Here is a 19,882-nt window from a genome sequence, read left to right as displayed (position 1 = left end):
GGCTCTATCCTTAGTGTGGCTGAGAGAGTAAAGCGACATTACCAAAGAGATCATAGTTCCTGTCTAATGATGCTGTGTTTATTGTGATAGCTTTGAAGAAGTTGATCTAAGAAGATTGTGCTGAGACAAGGTGGGGGAACTGAAGAAGTAATGGTGGACGGGGTTAAGTTGAAGCAGAGCTACTGCAGATCACAGTGCAAGCAGATGGGTAAATGGGAGATCAGAGTAGTCTGGAAAGGCCAGAGAAGGGAGGAAAGACGGTGCTACAGATAAACTACAATTCCCAGGAAGCACTGTACGCTCACGGACGGAAGTGAGGTGAGGCGCGAGGCTCAACCTTTGAGGGAAAGAGGAAGTGCTTGGGCGTCGCAGGGCCGGAGGCGCGGGGATAGGTAGGTAAGGGCGCGGCGCGGGAGTCTGGCGGGCCTGGGCTGCGGGAGCCACGGCGGGCGGGAGCCGGGCAGCCGTGTCGTCACAAGGCGACAGCCGCCAGCCCGGCGGGCAGCTGGGCAGGCAGAAGGCAGTGGGAGGCCTTGCCACCCGGTAATCAGTCCCCTCCCGGCGTCTCTTCTGCAGAAGGAGCACCATGTCCGCGGAAGTCCCCGAGGCAGCGTCGGCGGAGGAGCAGAAGGTGAGCGTGCGGCGGTGGCTCGGCGGGGCTGAGGGAAGCCGGTGTGGCGGGGTCCTTGGCCGACGGAGCCTTCCGCTGAAGGCTGCCTGCCTGGCGACACCACAGGAGGCGGTCGGCTCCCCCCGCAGCCGGGGCCTCCGGAGGCTCGGACACCTAACGCTTCTCGCCGGTGCCTCGGTGTGTCACTTGAGTATGTGAGGGAGGCAGGCCTCGGGCCCATGCCAGGGACCCAAGTTTTGTAGTGAGCTTTTTATTTGCTTAGGACGTTGGTTTCTCCCGGAAGCGCTCCGACCACTTGTAAGCTTGCAGGTAACCCCCCCCCCCCCCAGAGGTGTCTCCGTTCAGGGGGGCGATGCAGATCTAGATCAGGATGGTGAGCCGCGCGGCCCCCATGATCGGTGTCGGTAAAGTCCAGGTGATAGTGTCCACTTCCCACGACTGCTGTGAGGCCCAGCCGAGATCATGGAAACCCGGCACAACCTGGGCTCACAAATGCTGGCTGCCAGGGTTTGCACCTGACTAAAATTCGAGAATTGGATGAGCTTTACAAATTTTCACTACTCAGGTATTTCTCGAAACATGGGGATGCTTTTGTCAGCTCATTTGTTTTCTCTGACGAAGAAAAATGAGCTAGCTTTCCGTCTAGGAATACGAGGCCTGTGTGTTTATCTGGGCTGTTGCCTGCCCATTCCATCGTAGTTGTTAATTGTTCCGAGGCCTTGCCTTCCTGGGTACGTTTAATCAGTTAGCTAAGAAAGGAGAACAGTCCTTGGTCTCAGTTCTTACATTGTTTTAGGGAGAATTCCCAACATTTTTTCTTAAAAAAAAAAAAAAAAATCAAACTGCGCCTTTCATCCCAGCACTCAGGCAAAAAAGCAGGCAGATGTCTGTGAGTTCCAGGCCAGCTGGAGCTACATAATGAGACCCTGTCTCAAATTAATTAATGGATGATTAATAACAAGCTGCTTTACTGTAAATGACATTTGGTCTACTGTCTAAACTTTCTTAGGGCTTATACTTAATGTTGCCATGTAGATTATTGCTCTGTGCCCGTCCCGTATGTTCTTAAGCATGTCAACTTTTCCTGTGTAATTTCTTCCATGTGATAGTTCCGTTCTGACAGTACTTGTAAATTAACTGATGAAAAGGAAAACAAAGATAATAAAGAACACCACGTTATTTGGTTGTATCCTTTGCAAGAAGAAAGATTTCGTCCTTCCTCCTTCCCTTCTTTCTGCAGTAGGGGGCCTCTGGGGCAGCCTAGGCAAGGAAGGGCTTTCCTGGGGTCCCCTTCTGCTTTCGTGAGAACAGCAAGTGAGAAGAAAAGAGAATATGTGTGTGCAGGGCAAGCGCTTTACTGACCCAGCCCCTGCTGTCTTTTTGGGAGAAGAACTGGTGTTGCTCAGGCTAGCTAGAGCGCATGGCCCTGAAACTATTGATCGGTTACCATGCTGGCCCTAATCTTTTTGTTTTTAGTTTTTAAACGATCTCACTAAGTTGCCCAGACAAGCCTTGAACTTGGTGATCCTCTAGGCTCAGACACCAAGTGACTCAGGTTATAAACCTGTGCCATGAGGGCCAGCTGAGTAATGAATTTTGGAAGCCAAAAAAAAAAAAAAATTAAATAAAATACATACAGTTTAAGGATTATAGTCTGAACAGTAATCTTAAATATTACCTGTTCATATTGTAAGCTTTGATGTATTCACAATTGTTTAGGGTTTAGGAACTCAAAGCCCCATCTCTATCTTGTCTTAAATATACTGAAATAAATCTTGGTTTTAATTTGATACATAATGCTGTGGGAGGTGATTTTTTTTAAATTTATTGTATGTTGGGGGTGTTTGTGTAGAGGTCAGAGAATAACCTGCAGGAGCTGGCTTTTTCCTTCTACCATGAGAACTCCAGTATTTGGGTTGTCAGCATTGGTGGCTAGAGCTCCCACCCACTGAGCCATCCTGCTAGCCCTTGTTTAATTATTTTTCAGGCAGGGGCTCACTCTGTAGCCCTTGCTTGCCTTTGATGTGAAGTGCTCCTCTGGCTTTAAACCTCCCAAGTTCAAGGATTACAATCCAGCTGCCACTACACCCAGCTAAAATAATTTTGGGTGACAGGATTTGTTAATATGTTGCCAAAGTTTGAAGTATTGGCTTTCTAGGGTATAAATACTTTTGATTAAAATAGCCTAATATAATACCTAATATCAAGGATAATTTTAATGTTTTCTCTTTAAGATTTTTTTCTCTTTAAGCATTTTTTAAGGTCTTTGTTTCTAGCTAATGTCATTAATATAAATTAGAGGGTGTTGAGAATGTGATGTCCCTTTTTGAATTGAAGAGTGGCTGTAGATTTTAAGTGCCTGAGGCATGAACACTATCCTTAAACAAGAGGAAAATGTGCAAAGTCACTTCTGTGTTCTAGTGAGCCAAATCACCTGTTTCTTCTATTTGGAAGAACAGTTACATGACCTAAAAAGTTGATTATTGTCTCTGTTCCCATTTGACCTTTCAATTATAGCCAAAGTATTCAGTTAAAAATACTTTTAAGGTTTTTGTTAGCTTGTTGTCTTTAAAAGTTTAAGATAGCAGGGCCCTGCAAGGAATATGACAAGGTCACTGTTTCTACCCCTGATAAATGGCACACACTCGTGTTAAGAGAAGAAATACACAGACCAATGGTTATAAAATTGAAAGCAAATTTTTTTAAAGAGAAGGCAATCAGATAGGCACCTATTTTAAATTAAGTTATTAATTAGATATGTGTGAGCATAAAAACACAGATATCTGCTTCTTTGTATCAGTCTTAAACAGAAACACAGCCTATCTATAAACTATTCATTATATCTGGTATTGTGCTAAAACTAAATATATTGAGAAATGGTAGCTGCTGTTAAAAGTTAACTACCCCATTGGCCATGTGATGACTAAGTTCTTTTAACATAAGCTGTGAGGTCATTTAACTATTTAGAACTGAAGATAATTTTAAAATTATTTCTAGCTCGGCATAGTGGGTCACACCTAATAATCCCAGCAGTCAGGAAACAGAAGCTGTCAAGTATAATACAGTGAGCCCATGGTGATAAAGCATAGAAACTTTAACTTTGGTCCACTTTAAAAATATGAACAAAACTAAATACATAATGCTTACGTGTGTTGTGGCTCAGGTTGGGTTTTTGTTGTTGTTGTTTTGTTTCTTTAAGATGCCAGTAGCAGGTTTCTAGAGATTATTTTACTCAGGCTAGGTGAAGTAGCTTAGACTGACTAGCTGAAGTAGAGCTCCTAACTGAAATACTCTATTAAAGAACACCTGGCCAGGCTGGAGAGGTAGTTAAGAGCACTGGCTGCTCTTCCAGAGGAACTGGTTCTATTCTCAGCACCCACATGGTGGCTCACCAACCATCTGTAACTCCAGTTTCAGAGGATCTAGTGTCCTCTTCTGACCAGGGTACATGAGTAGTATACAGACATACATGCAGACAAAATACACAAACTTAAAAATAATTATTTTTTAAAAAGATGCAGGCCAGGTGTGTAGCGCACACTTTAAATCCAGTACACTGGAGACAGAGGCAGGCAGGTCTCTGAGTTTAAGGCTAGCCTGGTCACATAGTGCATTCTAGAACAGCCAGAGCTATGTAGAGAGACCTTAACCCCCCTCCCCCATACAAATATATATCAAGGCCTGGTGGTTTTGTTCATGGTGTAAAAAGAAGAGAACTGTTACATAGATTTGCAGTGAAAAACCTCCTGTTCTCTCAAGGGCTGCCTGTTGGTGGATTGGGGTGGGGGGTGGCCTTGCACAGTCCAGGCTGGGGGTAAGTTTATCTTCCCGACTGTCTGCCACAGGATGAAGTCCAAGCTCACCAGCTCCTTTCATCACATTCTCTTGCTTCATCTCCTCTTGCCCACCCTGTTCCATTCTCTTACTGATGCTTCCTTCATCCTTAGACAAAACCTGCTTGCCTACATCTTTGTGTGTCTAAATCCTACATGCCTTTTCTGTAATCAGAGTTATGCTTGGTTACATGTGGCAGGAAGATGAAACTAATAGTAGTTTAAACAAGATAGAAGTTAGTTATTTTTCTCTCTTGACAAAGAAGCCCAAAAGGCTAGCCCAAGGACTGGGATAGTGGTTCTGAGGTTTTCAAAAACCTTATGTCCTTTGTTGCTGCTCCACCATTCTTAGCACCTCAGTTCTTACTGCAGTATGGCTGCTTCAGTTTCAGACATTTTAAGCTCATTAAACCATGAGAAAGGACACAGAGGGCAAAAACTGCATTCTCTTCTTCATGGGAGGCTTCTTAAATCTTGCACATGACATTTATCTCTTATCGGCTGTTTGTTTTAATGTGTATGGGTGTTTTGTCTGCATGTATGTCTGTGTATCTGTGTGCTGCTTGGTGCCCTGGAAGGTCAGAAGAGTGCATCAGATCACCTACCTGGGACTGGAGTTAGAGACCATCGTGAGCCACCTTGTATATGCTGGGAGTTGAATCCAGGTCCTCTGGAAGAGCCATTGCTTTTAACCACGGAGCCATCTCTGATGTCCTCTAATGACAATACATTTTCCTGAACATCCCTAATCATATGTGTAACATGACTGTTTCCTTATATCAGTGTTTAGCAGTACATGTAAATTTGCCCCCCCAACCCCCTGTTTTTAATAAATTCTAGTTAATTTTGATCTTGATATTTTTTAGTAGGCTTAATAGTGTTCTTTTTTTCTATCCAGACAGATTTCTCTCTTGTTTGTCCAGTGGGGTCTTCTATCTCAGACTGGCCTTGAACTAAAAGGGTAGTCAGGATGAGTTTGAACTCCTTGTCTCATTACTTGTACCTCCTGAGTACAGGGTTTTCAGTCATGTCCCATCTTGTGGTACTAGGGAGGAAACCCAGAACCTTGTTAATTACACTTCCAGCTCTACCAGCTTGTTAGATTTGCTTCTGTAGTATGTGTAAGATTTGTACTTTGTAACTTAGATTCCTGAACCTATTAATTCTGTGGCATCAAATATTCTTAAGCTGATGGTAAATCTATGTTGAAAGTTTCTTGGTTTTATGGACGCAGTAGAAAGACATTGTCCTTCCGGAGACTTTTACTTACTGTCATTGAATGCCAAGCACTGGCAAATCTTAAGAATTTACAGGACAAAAGTGACTCTATAAATTGGTAACAGTAGTTGAGCCTTCCTTTGTTTGTTTGTTTGTTTTTTCAAGACAGGGTTTTGAGAGCCTGGCCTGGAACTAGCTCTTGTAGACCAGTCTGGCCTCGAACTCACAGAGATCCACCGCCTCTGCCTGGTGGTATAAAGGCTTAAAGGCGTGCGCCACCACCGCCCGGATAGTTGACCTTCCTAACAATATCTTTAAAGGTCTGTTGGCCTTTGTTAATTCATCAGTGCCTTAGTGAACTTGCTGCCATATTGCTCAGCAGACAGAGAACTGATTCAAGTGCCCAGGTTTTACTGCTGAGCTATGTAACTTAGCCACAGGCTGAAAAAATGTTTCGATAAAATTATCAGCTTATTAGAATATAAAATAATCATTTAACTTTTTTCAGTACTAAAGATTGAACCTAGGAAATATCATGCATATGTGAAGCAAGCACTGTACCACTGAGCTACATCCCCAGGCCTAATTTTCAAAGGTCTTTTGCTATTGTTGGTGCTGATCTATTGAACCTGGGACCTCATGGATTTTAGGTTGTGCTTTGCTACTGAACTCTAGCTCTTGAATGTTTCCAGATATGTATTCATAGCTTATGCCTTAGTAACAAAGGGTTTCTATTGTATTCTAATAGTAAAACTCACAGAAATACATGTGTTAATCTTAGTTCACGTTTACATTCGATAAGGATTAGGTTCTCTTCTAAGTGTAGACTATACGAAGACAGTTATAACCATCCCACCGTTATTTGTTAAGTCACTTAGTTATATAGCTTATATAGGTATATATATATATGTGTGTGTGTGTATTATTAAAATATATAAACTTGTGACTGTAGAGGTTTCCTGTCCCAGGAGCCGCTTCCAAATTACCACACAGAGACTTATATTAATTGTAAATGTTCGGCTAATGGCTCAGGCTTGTTACTAGTTCTTACACTTAAATTAACCCATATTTCTGTTTAGACTTTGCCACATGTCATGGCTTGTTACCTCATTTTCTACACGTCCTGCTTGCTCAGCAGCTCTGACTCCACCGTTCTTTCTCCCAGCATCCTCAGTCTGATCACCCGCCTATACTTTTTGCCTGACTCTCAGCCAATCAGCATTTTCTTAACAATGAGCATAATCCACAGCATGTAACACAAGAGGTTTTAAAGAATAAAATTTCAAAATCAGCTTTGAATTTTTAAAACTATTTTTCTTCCTGAGTTTGACATTTCTTTTTTTTTTTTTTTTTTTTTTTTTTGGTTTTTCGAGACAGGGTTTCTCTGTGGTTTTGGAGCCTGTCCTGGAACTAGCTCTTGTAGACCAGGCTGGTCTCGAACTCACAGAGATCCGCCTGCCTCTGCCTCCCGAGTGCTGGGATTAAAGGCGTGCGCCACCACCGCCCGGCTTTGACATTTCTTTTTAAGCTTTTTATATTTTATTAGTGAGTGAGTGTGCAAGTGCCCATCTACCACAGTATATATGGGCAGAATAGAGAACAACTTATGGGAGTCTGTTCTCTCCTACCATCCGGGACCCAGGGATTAAACTGAGGTCATTAAGCTTGGTGACAAGTGGTCCTTTACTTTTGTGGGGGCTTTTTGAGTTTCTTTGGTTGGTTGGGGTTTGTTGTTATTGTTGTTTGACTGATTTTTTTTTTTAAAGACAGTTTCTCTGTTTATCCCTGTCCATTCAGGCTGACCTTGAACTCTTAGAGAGTCTTCTGCTTCTGTCTCCTGAGTGGTGGAATTAAAGGCTCCCTTTACTATTGTTTTTGTTTGCTTGTTTGTTTTTTAAGACTTGGTTTTATATATTGCATCCTGGCTTGAAACTCCTGATTCTCTTGCCTTCACTTTGTACACGCTAGGGTTACATATGCCCAGTTTTTAAGCTTTTGCTTAACAGTCTCATTTTGTATCCCCAGCTGGCCTGGAAATCTCTAGAATGTCCAAGCTGTCCTCAAGCTTGTAATCTTGCCTAGAAGTTTGAGGCTGCTTGGCTCTTACTAGTTTCTTTGCTTATTACCCTTTTCCTGACCCCTGCTGCGGATTAAACTCAGGTCTTAATACTACCCAAGCAACTGCTCTGCCGTTGAATTAAGGGTACACATGTATACAGTCTTTGTGTGACTTCCTTTTGTTTTGTATTGAGGCAGGTATCACTAGCCAAGCAGTCCTTGAACTCGCCATAAATTTCCACAAATCCTTGAATACTAGGAATGTTGGCACACATAATCAGACCTGATCAGTCCGTCCGTCCGTCCTTCCTTCCTGCCTCCCTCCCTCCCTCCCTCCCTGCTTCCTTCCTTCCTCTCTTATCAGGGCTTCAGGAGATGGCTTAGAATGTTAAGGTTCTTGCCTTTAAGCTTGATAACTTTAGTTTGATCTCCAGATCTTATGTGGTGGAATAAGAGAACCAACTCCTGCAAGTTATCCTTTGACTTCCACACTTCTGTTGTGGTGATATGCAGATGCCCCCCACACAACATACATACATAAATACATACATACATGTAAAAGAAATTATTGGGATCTTTTTTGTAAAACCAAGTACTTGTAAGATAAATAAATGTTTAAGTAAATGCTGTCAGCTTTAGGATGGGGCACAATGAGCTCTCAGTAAGTTTTTCCAGGCTGACATTGAACTCATACTCAAGTGATTCTGCCAGCACACTCAGCTAATGGTGAACTAGCTGCCTCGTTCATAAATGTGCTGATTTCAAGCTTTTTTTCCCATAAGTTGATAACTGCTCACACTGATTAACATAGGAAAGACCAGAGTTCCTAGGGTCTGATTAGAAATTATCCTTTGTAGCAACAAAGTCCACAGTAACCTGAATGACTTCTCTGTTCCTGACATTGCTCATAGTTGAAACAGCAGAAATCATCACAGAAATCATCAAAGCCTTGCTGCCATGCCAGTCTCCTCCAAGGGGGAAATTCCAGACCCCAGGCTTTCATTCCTCGGGTAAAACAGCTCTGTTGCTGCTGGGTGGTGGTGGCACCTTTAATCCCAGAGGCAGGTGCAGGCGAATCTCTGTTAGTTAGAGGCCAGCCTAGTCTACCAGAGCTAGTTCAAGGACAGCTAAGACTGTTAAACAGAGAAACCCTGTCTCTGTTTAACAGAGGGAGGGAAGGAGGGAGGGAGGGAGGGAGGGAGAGAGAGAGAGAGAGAGAGAGAGAGAGAGAGAGAGAGAGAGAGAGGAGAAAAAGGAAAAAACCCAAACAACCAAAACTGTTTCTGGGTGGGCCTCTAGTGCCAGTTAGGTTTCCTTCCTTCAAAGGATAAAACAACACTGACTATCTTCGATCCCTGTTGTGGTGCTGGGATCTACTTGCACGATCAGGCACCTGTGTTCATTTTATACAACACACAGGCTTGTACCTTCTCATCGTAGGGTACCAGTAAGTAGCACTTGCCATCCCATGCCCGCCATGCCTGCATGTATTCCTGCAGGCCAGAAGAGGGCACCAGATCTCATTACAGATGTTTGTGAGCCACCGCGTGGTTTCCGTCTTCTGGAAAAACAGGCAGTGCTCTTAAACGCTGAGCCATCTCTCCAGCCTGTTTTGTTTGTTAGTTTGTTTGTTTTGAGGCAGAGTTTCATTGTGTAGCCCTGGCTATCCTGGAACCAACTCTATAGTTCAGGCTAGCCTCGAACTCGAGATCCACCTTCTCCTAAGATTAAAGGCATGCCACTCATCACCTGGCTGTCCTATATATTTCTAATACTTTTAGTATCTATGTTACTCAATATAGGTGCACTAGCATTCGATTAGGGCTTGTTTAATATGTTATTTCCCCTGTTTATTTTCTACCTGTCATTTTTAAATTTTACTTGGTAAGTGACTAGTTTTTGTTGTTGTTTCTTATTCCGTGTCTGAATTTTTATCTGTTCATTTATTTGTTTATTTTTGGCATTTTGAACAGGCGGTCCTGGAACTTGCTATGTTGACCATGCTTATAGACTTGGTGGCTATCCTTTTGGTTCTGTCTCTCGAATACTAGGATTACAGGCATGACTGTCTCTCTTGGCTTCCAGCTACAGATTTAAATGGACAGGTCCATCAGTCCTTTTATGGTTATTGTGATCATTGAAATTTTCAGTGTTTTTATTTGTTTTTTTTTTTTATTTTTCATCTCACCTTTTTTCATTTTGAGCAAATCATGTTTACTTTGTCCCTTTGTTATTATGGTGCTATGTGGGTAATATCTAGTCCCGTTAATATTTTATTAACTTTCCCCAATGATTTTCTTTTCTTCACTACTAAACTACCAATTTGGAAATGTTATGCTTTAGTTTTGTTTAGTTAGCCCCATTTAAAACTTTATGATGCAAGCCAGGTGGTGATGGCACATGCCTTTAATTCCAACACTCAGGATGTAGAGGCAGGCAGATCTCTATGAGTTTAAGGGCAGCCTGATCTATAGCACAAGTGCCAGGACAGCTACACAGAGAGACCCCTCCCGAAAACAATAAAAGATCACATATGTATTAATTTATTTTCTCATGGCTCTGACTCAATATCTGATAAAAAGTTGATTAAAGGAAGGGTTTACTTTTGCTCAGAGGTTGAGGATATACACCATGATGGCTAGGAATGTATGGTAGCATGAGCCAATGCAGCTATAGCCAGGAAGCAGAGATGAATGTTGGTGTTCATCTTTCTCTTTCTCCCTTTATCCTCTTCTCATATTTAGTGTGTGTGCGCGCGCGCATGCGCGTGTGAGAACATGTGTGTAAGTGCATATATGAAGTCCAGAAGAGGACATTACATTTTTTGGAGCTGGAGTGACAAGTGTTTGTATAATGTGTGCCTTATTACATAGGTGTTAGGGTCCAAACTCCAGTCCTTGTGATGGTATGTGATTGTATAACTTCTCTTAAACCATTGAGCCATCTCTTTAGTCCACTTCCTTTTTAAAATTCAGTCTAGTGCCCCAGCCTATAAAATGATATTGACAACATCTAGGGTAGATCTTGCTACCTAATTAACCATCTATAAACTCCCTTACAGATATACCTAGAGATTATGGTTCCTGTCATGTTTTGACAGTCAGTATAAACCCATCACGACTTCCACATTACAACATGTAAATTAAAAACACTATCCTGATGTATGTTTTTCTTTTTTGTCTCATTTTGTTTTTGCGGCACTTGGAATTGAACCCGGGGCCCTGCCCATTCTTGGCAAGTGCTCTGTACTGAGCCACACCCCAGCCCTTTGTTGCCTACCTCCTTCCCTCTCAGATGCAGGAAATTGTGAGTCTAGGGCCTCTGTGCTCTCTGACGCAGGCGACATCCCTGACCCTGAATCTCTCCCTTTACCCCCTCCTGCAAAAGACATCTAGGGTATAAATATTTGATGCATATGTAACCTATTTTTTTGTTTGTTTTATATTTCATTCTCTTTATCTCAAATCTTTTTCTCCCTTCTTCAGTTTGTTTTCTTTCTTAGCTCAATTAAATGTTCGAGAATGTCTTTGATGTTCATAGCAAATTCAGTCTTCTTCCATTTTTAGCATAACTACAGGTATAAATTATTCCACTTGACTTTTATTAAGCATCGTATGAAGAGGACAAAAACAAAAGCTACTTGACATAGTTCAAAGAGAAAGGAAATGGTTTGGGGTGCTAGATTACAAATTCTTGAAAGGGTTGGAAGGACAGAGGGAGAAATAAAGAGATGTTTCCAGAGGCAGAGATTGAAGAATGTCTCTGACTGTAGGAGTAAGTCCTGTTTGGAGCCTGCCATCTTCTACCCCACTGCCATGTAGCTGCTATAAGACCCCTTGATTATCCGTGAATACCCCACTGGAGGAACTCACAGGGGCCTGCTGCTCTGTAGCAGCATGATCAAGAGAAGAATGGGTTCTTGTAGCTACCATTGCTACCTCATTGGAATACAGTTTGGAAAATGTAGTTTTAGCTTTCTATTTGTACTGTTTGGGGAAGCATGTAGAGCAGAGCAATCGTGGCTAAATGCCAGCAGCCACAGCACCCCACCCCCACACGTTTATATCTATATAAGCAAATCTATAGCTGTGTTAGAATGTTAGTGAAAGTCCAGCAACTTGGAGTTATTTAATGTAAGGTCCTAAAACTTCTGCAGTAGATTAAGAATGGTTTTGTATGGTTCATGAAAAGTATTGTGGATCTTGATAGTGCTTCACTTTGTTTTAAAGTGTAGTTTAGGTCTGTCTTTTCATATCTTTCCTTCTCTTATTGAATACAGAAAGTTTGACTTCTAGGAAATTGTACTAGCAGCACTTATTGATAATGTGTTACGTATTGGCAAGGACATTCAAGAATTAGATTCCCCTTTCTTCCTCCACCCTTCACTTCCTCTCACCTCTGTCTTCTCCCTGTCGTCCTCTCCTTGTTTTGAGATGAGGTCTCATTGGTCTCAAACTTTTTTTAAAAATATTTATTTATTTATTATGTATACAGTATACAATATTCTGTCTGTGTGTATGTCCGCAGACCAGAAGAGGGCAGCAGACCTCATTACAGATGGTTGTGAGCCACCATGTGGTTGCCAGGAATTGAACTCATGACCTTTGGAAGAGCAGGCAATGCTCTTAACCACTGAGCCATCTCTCCAGCCCCTGGTCTCAAACTTTTGAGGTCCTAGGTTCAAGTAGTTATCAAAAGAAGTGGGTTTGGGGTGTGTGTGTGAGTGAGTGAGAGAGAGAGAGAGAGAGAGAGAGAGAATATGAGAGAGAATATGAGAGAGAATGAGAATGTCTCTGTGTGGACGTGCCTCTTGAACTGAATATGTAGACCACCAGCCTAGCCTCATTTTTTTCTTGTGTGAGCATGAGTGTGGGTGCATGTGTGCTACAATATACACGTGACGGTCAGAAGGCAACTCTCAGGATCTGGTTCTCATCAACCACCATCAGAGACAGATTAAACTCAGGTTGCCAAGTTTATGTGGCAAGCTTCTTTAGCTGCTGTGTAATCTTTTTGGCCCAAGAAAATCTGATTCTGTGACAGGAAGGTTTGAAAGTTCTGGGACTAAAGGGCAGCAGTTGCCTTTGGCTCCTTTTCAATAGCAATATTTAAAATGGGCTAACTGGGCAGGGAAGCCCAAGAGTAATAGGTTCTCGCATCCAGTTTTGCTTTGAAATTGCAGTTCTGAGAATGCCAGTGGATCGCAGTAGATTTGTGTAGTGAAAGGTGAGCAGCCAACCACTAGATGTCGCTAAGGCTCTAGCACACCTTGCATTAAACTGCATACTTTATTTTTGTCTTAGCGCCTCCAGCTTTACATAAGTGCAGTATCTTCATATCTTTACCTAGTTAGGTTCTACACTTTATGAGACAGAAATCATGCATAAAATTAGGAACTACCCCAACCCTCAGGAAGCAGAGGCTGGTAGATTTCTTTGAGTTCAAGGCCAGCTTGGTCTGCATAGTTCCAGAACAGCCAGAGCTACAGAATGAAACCCTGTCTCAAAGACAGATATAAAACTCCTTAACGAATGATATTGCAGTTAATTTTTGTTTTTACTTGGGCATACAACTAGATTTGCATACCAGCTGAAGTAGTGGGCTTATGAAGGCTTAGCTTTTAAATGTGACAGTAATAAACAGCGTGTTGATATGCTTATGCACTGAGAATTACCCAGGGTTTGTATTGTATACCTCACATTTGAACTTTTGAACATACCATTCTTTTTTTGGTTTTTCGAGACAGGGTTTCTCTGTGGTTTTGGAGCCTGTCCTGGAACTAGCTCTTGTAGACCAGGCTGGTCTCGAACTCACAGAGATCCGCCTGCCTCTGCCTCCCGAGTGCTGGGATTAAAGGCGTGCGCCGCCACCACCCGGCTGAACATACCATTCTTAAATGTAAGGACTGGAAAAATCATTATTTAGACTCTTACCTGTGCTGAATACACAGATAAATTTTGTATGAAGCATATGTGTGAATGGCTACAGTAAGAGATTGGAAGTCAACATAGGTATATGAAACTGCAGCCTAGAAGATAGAAGTAGGACATCTGAAACAGAAAAGGCAGGTTTATGTAAAGAGATTAGAAAACAAAGGGTATCTGCCATTAGCACCTTTTCCCTCAAAATAATCTAAGACATAAACGAGGTGCATAAAGGAGTTGTTGAGGGCCACGTGTTGGTAATACAGAAGGGAATAGAATACGTATAAATGTGATTTTGAGGAAAATCTAAAGAACAAAAAATACATGAGATTGAAAGGTTCCTAAGTAAGTTATTTACTTGCTGTGTAAGAACAGTTGGCTTGACATTTATAGATTTAACATTTTGGCTATTTTTACTTCACAAATAACCTTAGAGATTCAAAATGAGCCAAAGTGAGGTTTTGCCATTCAGAATGAGTCTGATAGCTAAAATTGCCCTTGCCAGCTGCCCAATCTCCCATAATAGGAAGCCTGTGATTTTCTTGATTTATTGTTTTTGACATGATATGATGAATAAATTCTTTTCTGTAAAGATAGCATTTTGAAGAATGTGGGCTAAGTCAAGATAGGTTTTGAGAAAATGATCTTCAGACAGTGACAGGACCAGAGGTATAACCGAGTGCCCCCAAATTTAATCCTTAGCCCAGGAGGGGATATTTAATGACAGTCTTTTTAGAAAGTACTTTGATACCTAAAAATATGTGGTCTCTTCGACATGAATGGAATTTGCCTCTTGTTGGCAGGAAATAGGGACTCACTGTAGGCTGGCCTTGAACTTTATACAGTCTTCCTGCCTCAGACTCTTGCGCACTGTGATTAAAGGCATAATCTCTCACATTCAGCCAGAAGTGAGGATTAGTGAACATATTCCTCTCCTTTATAGACTTCAAGGTCTTTTGAATTCATTTAGTTAGGAAAAAACATGCTGGTGTTTGGGCAGCTATTAATGTCTAGTAAAGAGTCTTAGGAGTTTAAAATTCTACATGATTTTGAATAAATAGGAAATCAGAAAGGCCTTAGATTGTGGTGGTATTAAGAAGATTCTGTAAATATAGACAGAGAGCTGAAGAGTCCATAGAAGGAGACTAACTAGAAATGTATTATACATGACTGAAAGTGACTGCAAGCCTTGAGAGCTGAGCTGTCTCGGTATTTTTATCCAGTGTGTGGGGTGTTGTACATGCATCACAGCTATAATAGAGCTGTCACATGGGACATTCGAGAAGGAAGACAGAGGCGCTTAGAAGGTTCCTCTGCTTGGTCTTAGTCAGAGGCTGGATTACTTGGCAGTCAACAACAAAAGTCAGAATCCAGATATTAAAAAGTGAATTATTTTCAAATCTGAGTTTTAATAGAAATAATTTACTTGAAATTATTTCAGGAAATGGAAGATAAAGTAACTAGTCCAGAGAAAGCTGAAGAAGCAAAATTAAAAGCAAGGTACCCACACTTGGGACAAAAACCTGGCGGGTCCGATTTCTTAAGGAAGCGATTGCAGAAAGGGGTAAGTTGTTGAATAATGTCTTCCCTCATGGGGAAATGAGTTCAATGTGCTGACAGGCTGTGAGGTGAATGTCTGCATTTTTATCTCTGTATTTCAGGTGCGTGTGTCTGTCTTTGTCAATATTTTACATACCTCATACCATGAATATGTATGAAAAGAATCAATTATAATGTTTTAAATTATAAATATTTCAAGTATGTAGCATAGTACAGATGATAATGTAAGAGAAGTCCTGTAACCACCACCTTCATTTACTATTGATATATTGTCACCTTTGTAAGAAACTAATTGTAGGCATAATTCAAACCTACCCTGTATTTTCTCTATGACCCTTCTCCCTCTTCTCTTCAGAAAGAACCGATGTCTAGAAACTGGCGTTTTTACCCTACCACCCTTACTAAAGCTTACCTATTAGAAAACAAGCCCCACATAACATCCAGAGGCTTACGATCCTTTATAAAATCATCTAATTTGCTTCATAGTTTCTTTAATCCAATTTGCACATTATAATCTTAGTAGTTCAAATTAATGAAAATATTTCATTATCTCTTAGCATTGAAATCGTAGTGCTACTCGTTTGTTTCTAATTTTCTCTCAACTCCTTCCTTCTGCTTGAAAAAAATTAGAAAATTAGGATTAAAGCACATTTGAATTCTTTATTATATGAGGATCAGAGAATAAATGATGAAGTATATGTGGAAGACAATTACTTATTGTAGAAGATGCTAGATTTTTATATTTCTTTTTAAGTAAATACATTAAGTGTATTGGTATCCACTGCTTATATATAAAAAACAAGTCTGTATGTGTGCACCATAGTTATATATGAACTATTTCTCAACTCTGAACTCCAAAAGTGATTTTTAAAGATACCAACAAATAATGTGTTTTTAAACTTGTGAAATGAAAGGATTCACATCTTTCAAATAATATATAGACAATTATGTTAAATATAGAAAAATGTAAATTTTCTGTACCATAAAACAGAATCTAGTAGGGAAATTAATCCAAATATCGGAACCTTAAAAAACATTAACATGACTCTAAATAAATTAATTTAACAGAAGAAATAATGACTGTTTACTTGCATGATAGAAATCGTACTAACTTTAGCCAAAGTGGGAAAATACTTAGAATAATTCCTGCTGCTGAGTTTGAAATTAAATGTAACTAATAGATAACTTGTTTTGTATAAACATTAAAATCATTACTCTTAATTTTCAGTGTTTTATGGGAGATTTATGGAAGTATTTACATTGACTGATCTCTTACAAATTAATTTTAGAGTATAATTCAGTATGAGAAAAATATCTTCAAATTTGAAGCTTTTTTTTCCCCTCTTAAAGCTTTTACTATAATTAGAAGCAGGCTTATTGTTCATCATCAGAGAAATACTAAGTTATAATCAGTCAACAAAATAGAATATGTGGTTATATAAAATCATGATTGTAAAAATCATGTAGCAGGTAAATAGAAATCTCACAGTGAGAACTGCATTCATTAGGAATCTAGCTGTGCAAAATGTTCATGTACTGTCTGCTTTCAGTACTGTACGATTAGGTATATTTTCAGCTATGACATAATCATGTATAATCCTGGGCATCAAATTCATGTTTGCACTTGACTGGTTATTAGTATTAATTAAGAGATGGTTTCTCCACAGCAGAATTAATATATCTTTTTTTTCTTTTTTTATTGAGCTATATATTTTTCTCTGCTTCCCCTCCCTTCCTCCCTCCTCCCCTTCTACCCTGTTCCATGATCCCCACGCTCCAGATTTACTCAGGAGATCTTGCCTTTTTCTACTTCCCATGTAGATTAGATTCATGTATGTCTCTCTTAATGAATTAATGTATCTTAAAGTTGGTATTGTAGATGTAAACAGTTGGAAATGAAGTAAATGCCACTTGAATCAAATCTATATAATTTGGAATGTGAATGTTTGAGTCTGTATTTTCTCAAACTATCAATGGAATAAGCTTTTTGTGCTTTGACTCAAATAATTCTGTAGAATTTGGAATGTGAATGTTTGAGTGGCTCTGTATTTTCTCAGACTGTCAATGAAGTAAGCTTTTTTGTTGTTGCTGTTGTTTTAGAATTTTTTTTAAAGTCTGAGTCACAAAGTTCTAGATTTCAATTTTCTTCTGCCATGATAGTTAACAAGCTAAGAGACTTTGTTTCTTTATTATTTGAGAGGGTTAAATTGCATTTAATTACCATATCAGATCTTTTTCTGTATTTTTATACAGATCTATTTCTGTATTATTGGTGGTATTATGAAGTTAGTGTTATATAATATTCCCATTGCACTTTTAATAGTAATACTGTGTACATGATGAATTATAGCCCATCAGAGTGGGTAAGGATTTGAACAGTCTAGCGCATGATTTTCTGTATTTGTAAGATAAGTACCAAGACTGACGACCCAGTTCTAATAAACATGACTTTAAAGTTTGTCATGTTAGGTAATCATATACATAGTGTCAGTGCTGCTCAATTTTAGTGGGAAATTAGGCATGGTGGAATGTATGTGATGTCAGTACTTGAGAGTTCAGGCATCCTGGGCTACAAGAGGCATTTTCTTGAATGAATGAATGAATGATAAGAGAGGCTTTTGTAAGATTGCCTTCCATATGATCTAAAGTATGTTTTATTTGATTTTAAGGAGTTTGTATTACTTGAGATAGGGTCTTAGTATAGCTCACACTAGCAGGAGCTTACTAAGTAGCTCAAGCTGACTTCAGACTTGCTCTCATATTCCTGCTGCACAAAGACTCCAAATTGAGATTGTGTATTCTCTTCAGCAGAGCATCCCAAAATGCAATTAAATGAGATCCTTTTATGATTGATATTTTTAGTATAAAACAGTTCTAGTTAGAAACTGAGTTCATTAAATAGGAGGAAATTTTATGGTGCTTAGGCATGCAAGATGAGAAAGGATAAAGAATCTTGTTGCCGAGCCTGTCAACCTTAGTTCAGTCCCCATGACTCACAAGGTGGAATGAGAGAACCAACTGTGAAAATTGTCCTCTGACCTCCACATAGACTCTCTTGACACACATCCCAGTAAATAAGTAAATATAATTATTTATTTTAGTTTGTAGTGTTCAGTTTCTTACTTTGTAATTAAGTAACACACATAAGAAATTTACCAGACTGCTTTGTTGTCCATATGCCAGCAGTGCTCCATTTTCCTTCTTAAGACAGGGTTTCACATAGTTGAAGCAAGCTTTGAGCATCTGTCTTCCTGCCTTCACATCCCGAATGCAGAGATTCCAGGTCTGCCACACATACTTAGCTAGAAGCAGCTTCTTGATTTGGAGGCATTAGAATTCTACACTCATTTTAAAGCATCATACAAAAATGATACTGCAGCCGGGCGATGGTGGCGCACGCCTTTAATCCTAGCACTCGGGAGGCAGAGGCAGGCGGATCTCTGTGAGTTCGAGACCAGCCTGGTCTACAGAGCTAGTTCCAGGACAGGCTCCAAAGCCACAGAGAAACCCTGTCTCGAAAAACCAAAAAAAAAAAAAAAAAAAAAAAAAAATGATACTGCAGCAACCTCAGACATAACCTTGCCTGCATCTCACTGATAACTGCTCCATATAAAACTTGTATAGTGCTATCCAAAAAGTAGTTTCTGTTCATAGATCCATTGGCCATAGCACAGATCTGGCTTATCAAAAAGGGGAAGCCAGCTAATAAGACCTGCTTCCTAGGCCATTCAGTAGCCTTATGCTAACTGTGAGTCTCAGCTACTTCATTTTAGGGACTCTAAAGTCTGAGAAATTTTTTTCTGCTCATTATTTATCCAGGCTATCATTTCATCATTTTATTATTTCATTTTGCCAAACCCAGACTTTAATGACCAAACCTTATTTTTGATTGTAAAAGTTGTTATGATGGTTGATTTTAATTGACCATGTTTTATCTCTCACTAGCTCTTGAACATTAGTTTATATATAGCAGACATTCAGTAGAAATGGATATAAGCCAGACAGACCTCAAGCAAATTCCCCTGGTTGTCCTTAAGCTATCATTAGTTCTATCATGGTGTGAGAGGCCTATGGTTTCTTCATTTTTCCATCCAAATCAGTCCAATGGTATGAAGAACTTTTAAACTCTAATCTAATTTTTTGTTTTTTGTTTGCAGCAAAAGTATTTTGATTCTGGGGATTACAACATGGCGAAAGCAAAGATGAAGAACAAGCAGCTTCCTGCTGCAGCCCCGGATAAGACAGAGGTCACTGGTGACCACATTCCCACTCCACAGGACCTTCCTCAGCGGAAACCATCCCTGGTTGCTAGCAAGCTGGCTGGCTGATTAAAAGAGCTGAACTGCATGAGTCTTCTAATGTCCTTTATTTCTCCTTACTATGTTCCTTCCCCACTCTCTGTTTCCTTTCGCTCACTCTGTCATTCGAGACTGACAGCTTTGCAGATAGTGGTAGTGTGTGCTGCTGTCGTAAGGGAGCATACATATGTAGAGGTTTTGGTTAGTTTACAGTGCACTGATGCAAAGGACATGAAACAGCAAGTTAAGTAATTGACGTTATAATAATTGTACATATTACCTAGCTGGTGTAGGGCTGGCTCCAACAAGTAGCAAGCAAGTTTTACAGCTTTAATGTTCTGGCTTTCCTTACTTCCTCGT

At 40.2% G+C, this 19,882-nt stretch overlaps 1 protein-coding gene across 1 annotated transcript; it reads left to right on the top strand.

Annotated features, from left to right (window-relative positions):
• Nucleotides 1–354: 354 nt before the first annotated feature.
• Arpp19 (cAMP regulated phosphoprotein 19) lies at nucleotides 355–19,571 on the top strand. Its single transcript, XM_041679722.1, has 4 exons — nucleotides 355–396; nucleotides 577–631; nucleotides 15,106–15,228; nucleotides 19,382–19,571. The coding sequence occupies exons 2-4, from the start codon at nucleotides 587–589 to the stop codon at nucleotides 19,550–19,552; spliced, it is 339 nt and encodes a 112-aa protein (XP_041535656.1). The 5' UTR covers nucleotides 355–396; nucleotides 577–586; the 3' UTR covers nucleotides 19,553–19,571.
• The last annotated feature ends 311 nt before the right edge of the window (nucleotides 19,572–19,882 follow it).

Source organism: Microtus oregoni, unplaced genomic scaffold, assembly GCF_018167655.1.
Source record: "Microtus oregoni isolate MIOR12 unplaced genomic scaffold, Mior012 000032F_ref0000030, whole genome shotgun sequence".
Taxonomy (NCBI): domain Eukaryota; kingdom Metazoa; phylum Chordata; class Mammalia; order Rodentia; family Cricetidae; genus Microtus; species Microtus oregoni.
This window is presented reverse-complemented; position numbering and strand designations above follow the sequence as displayed.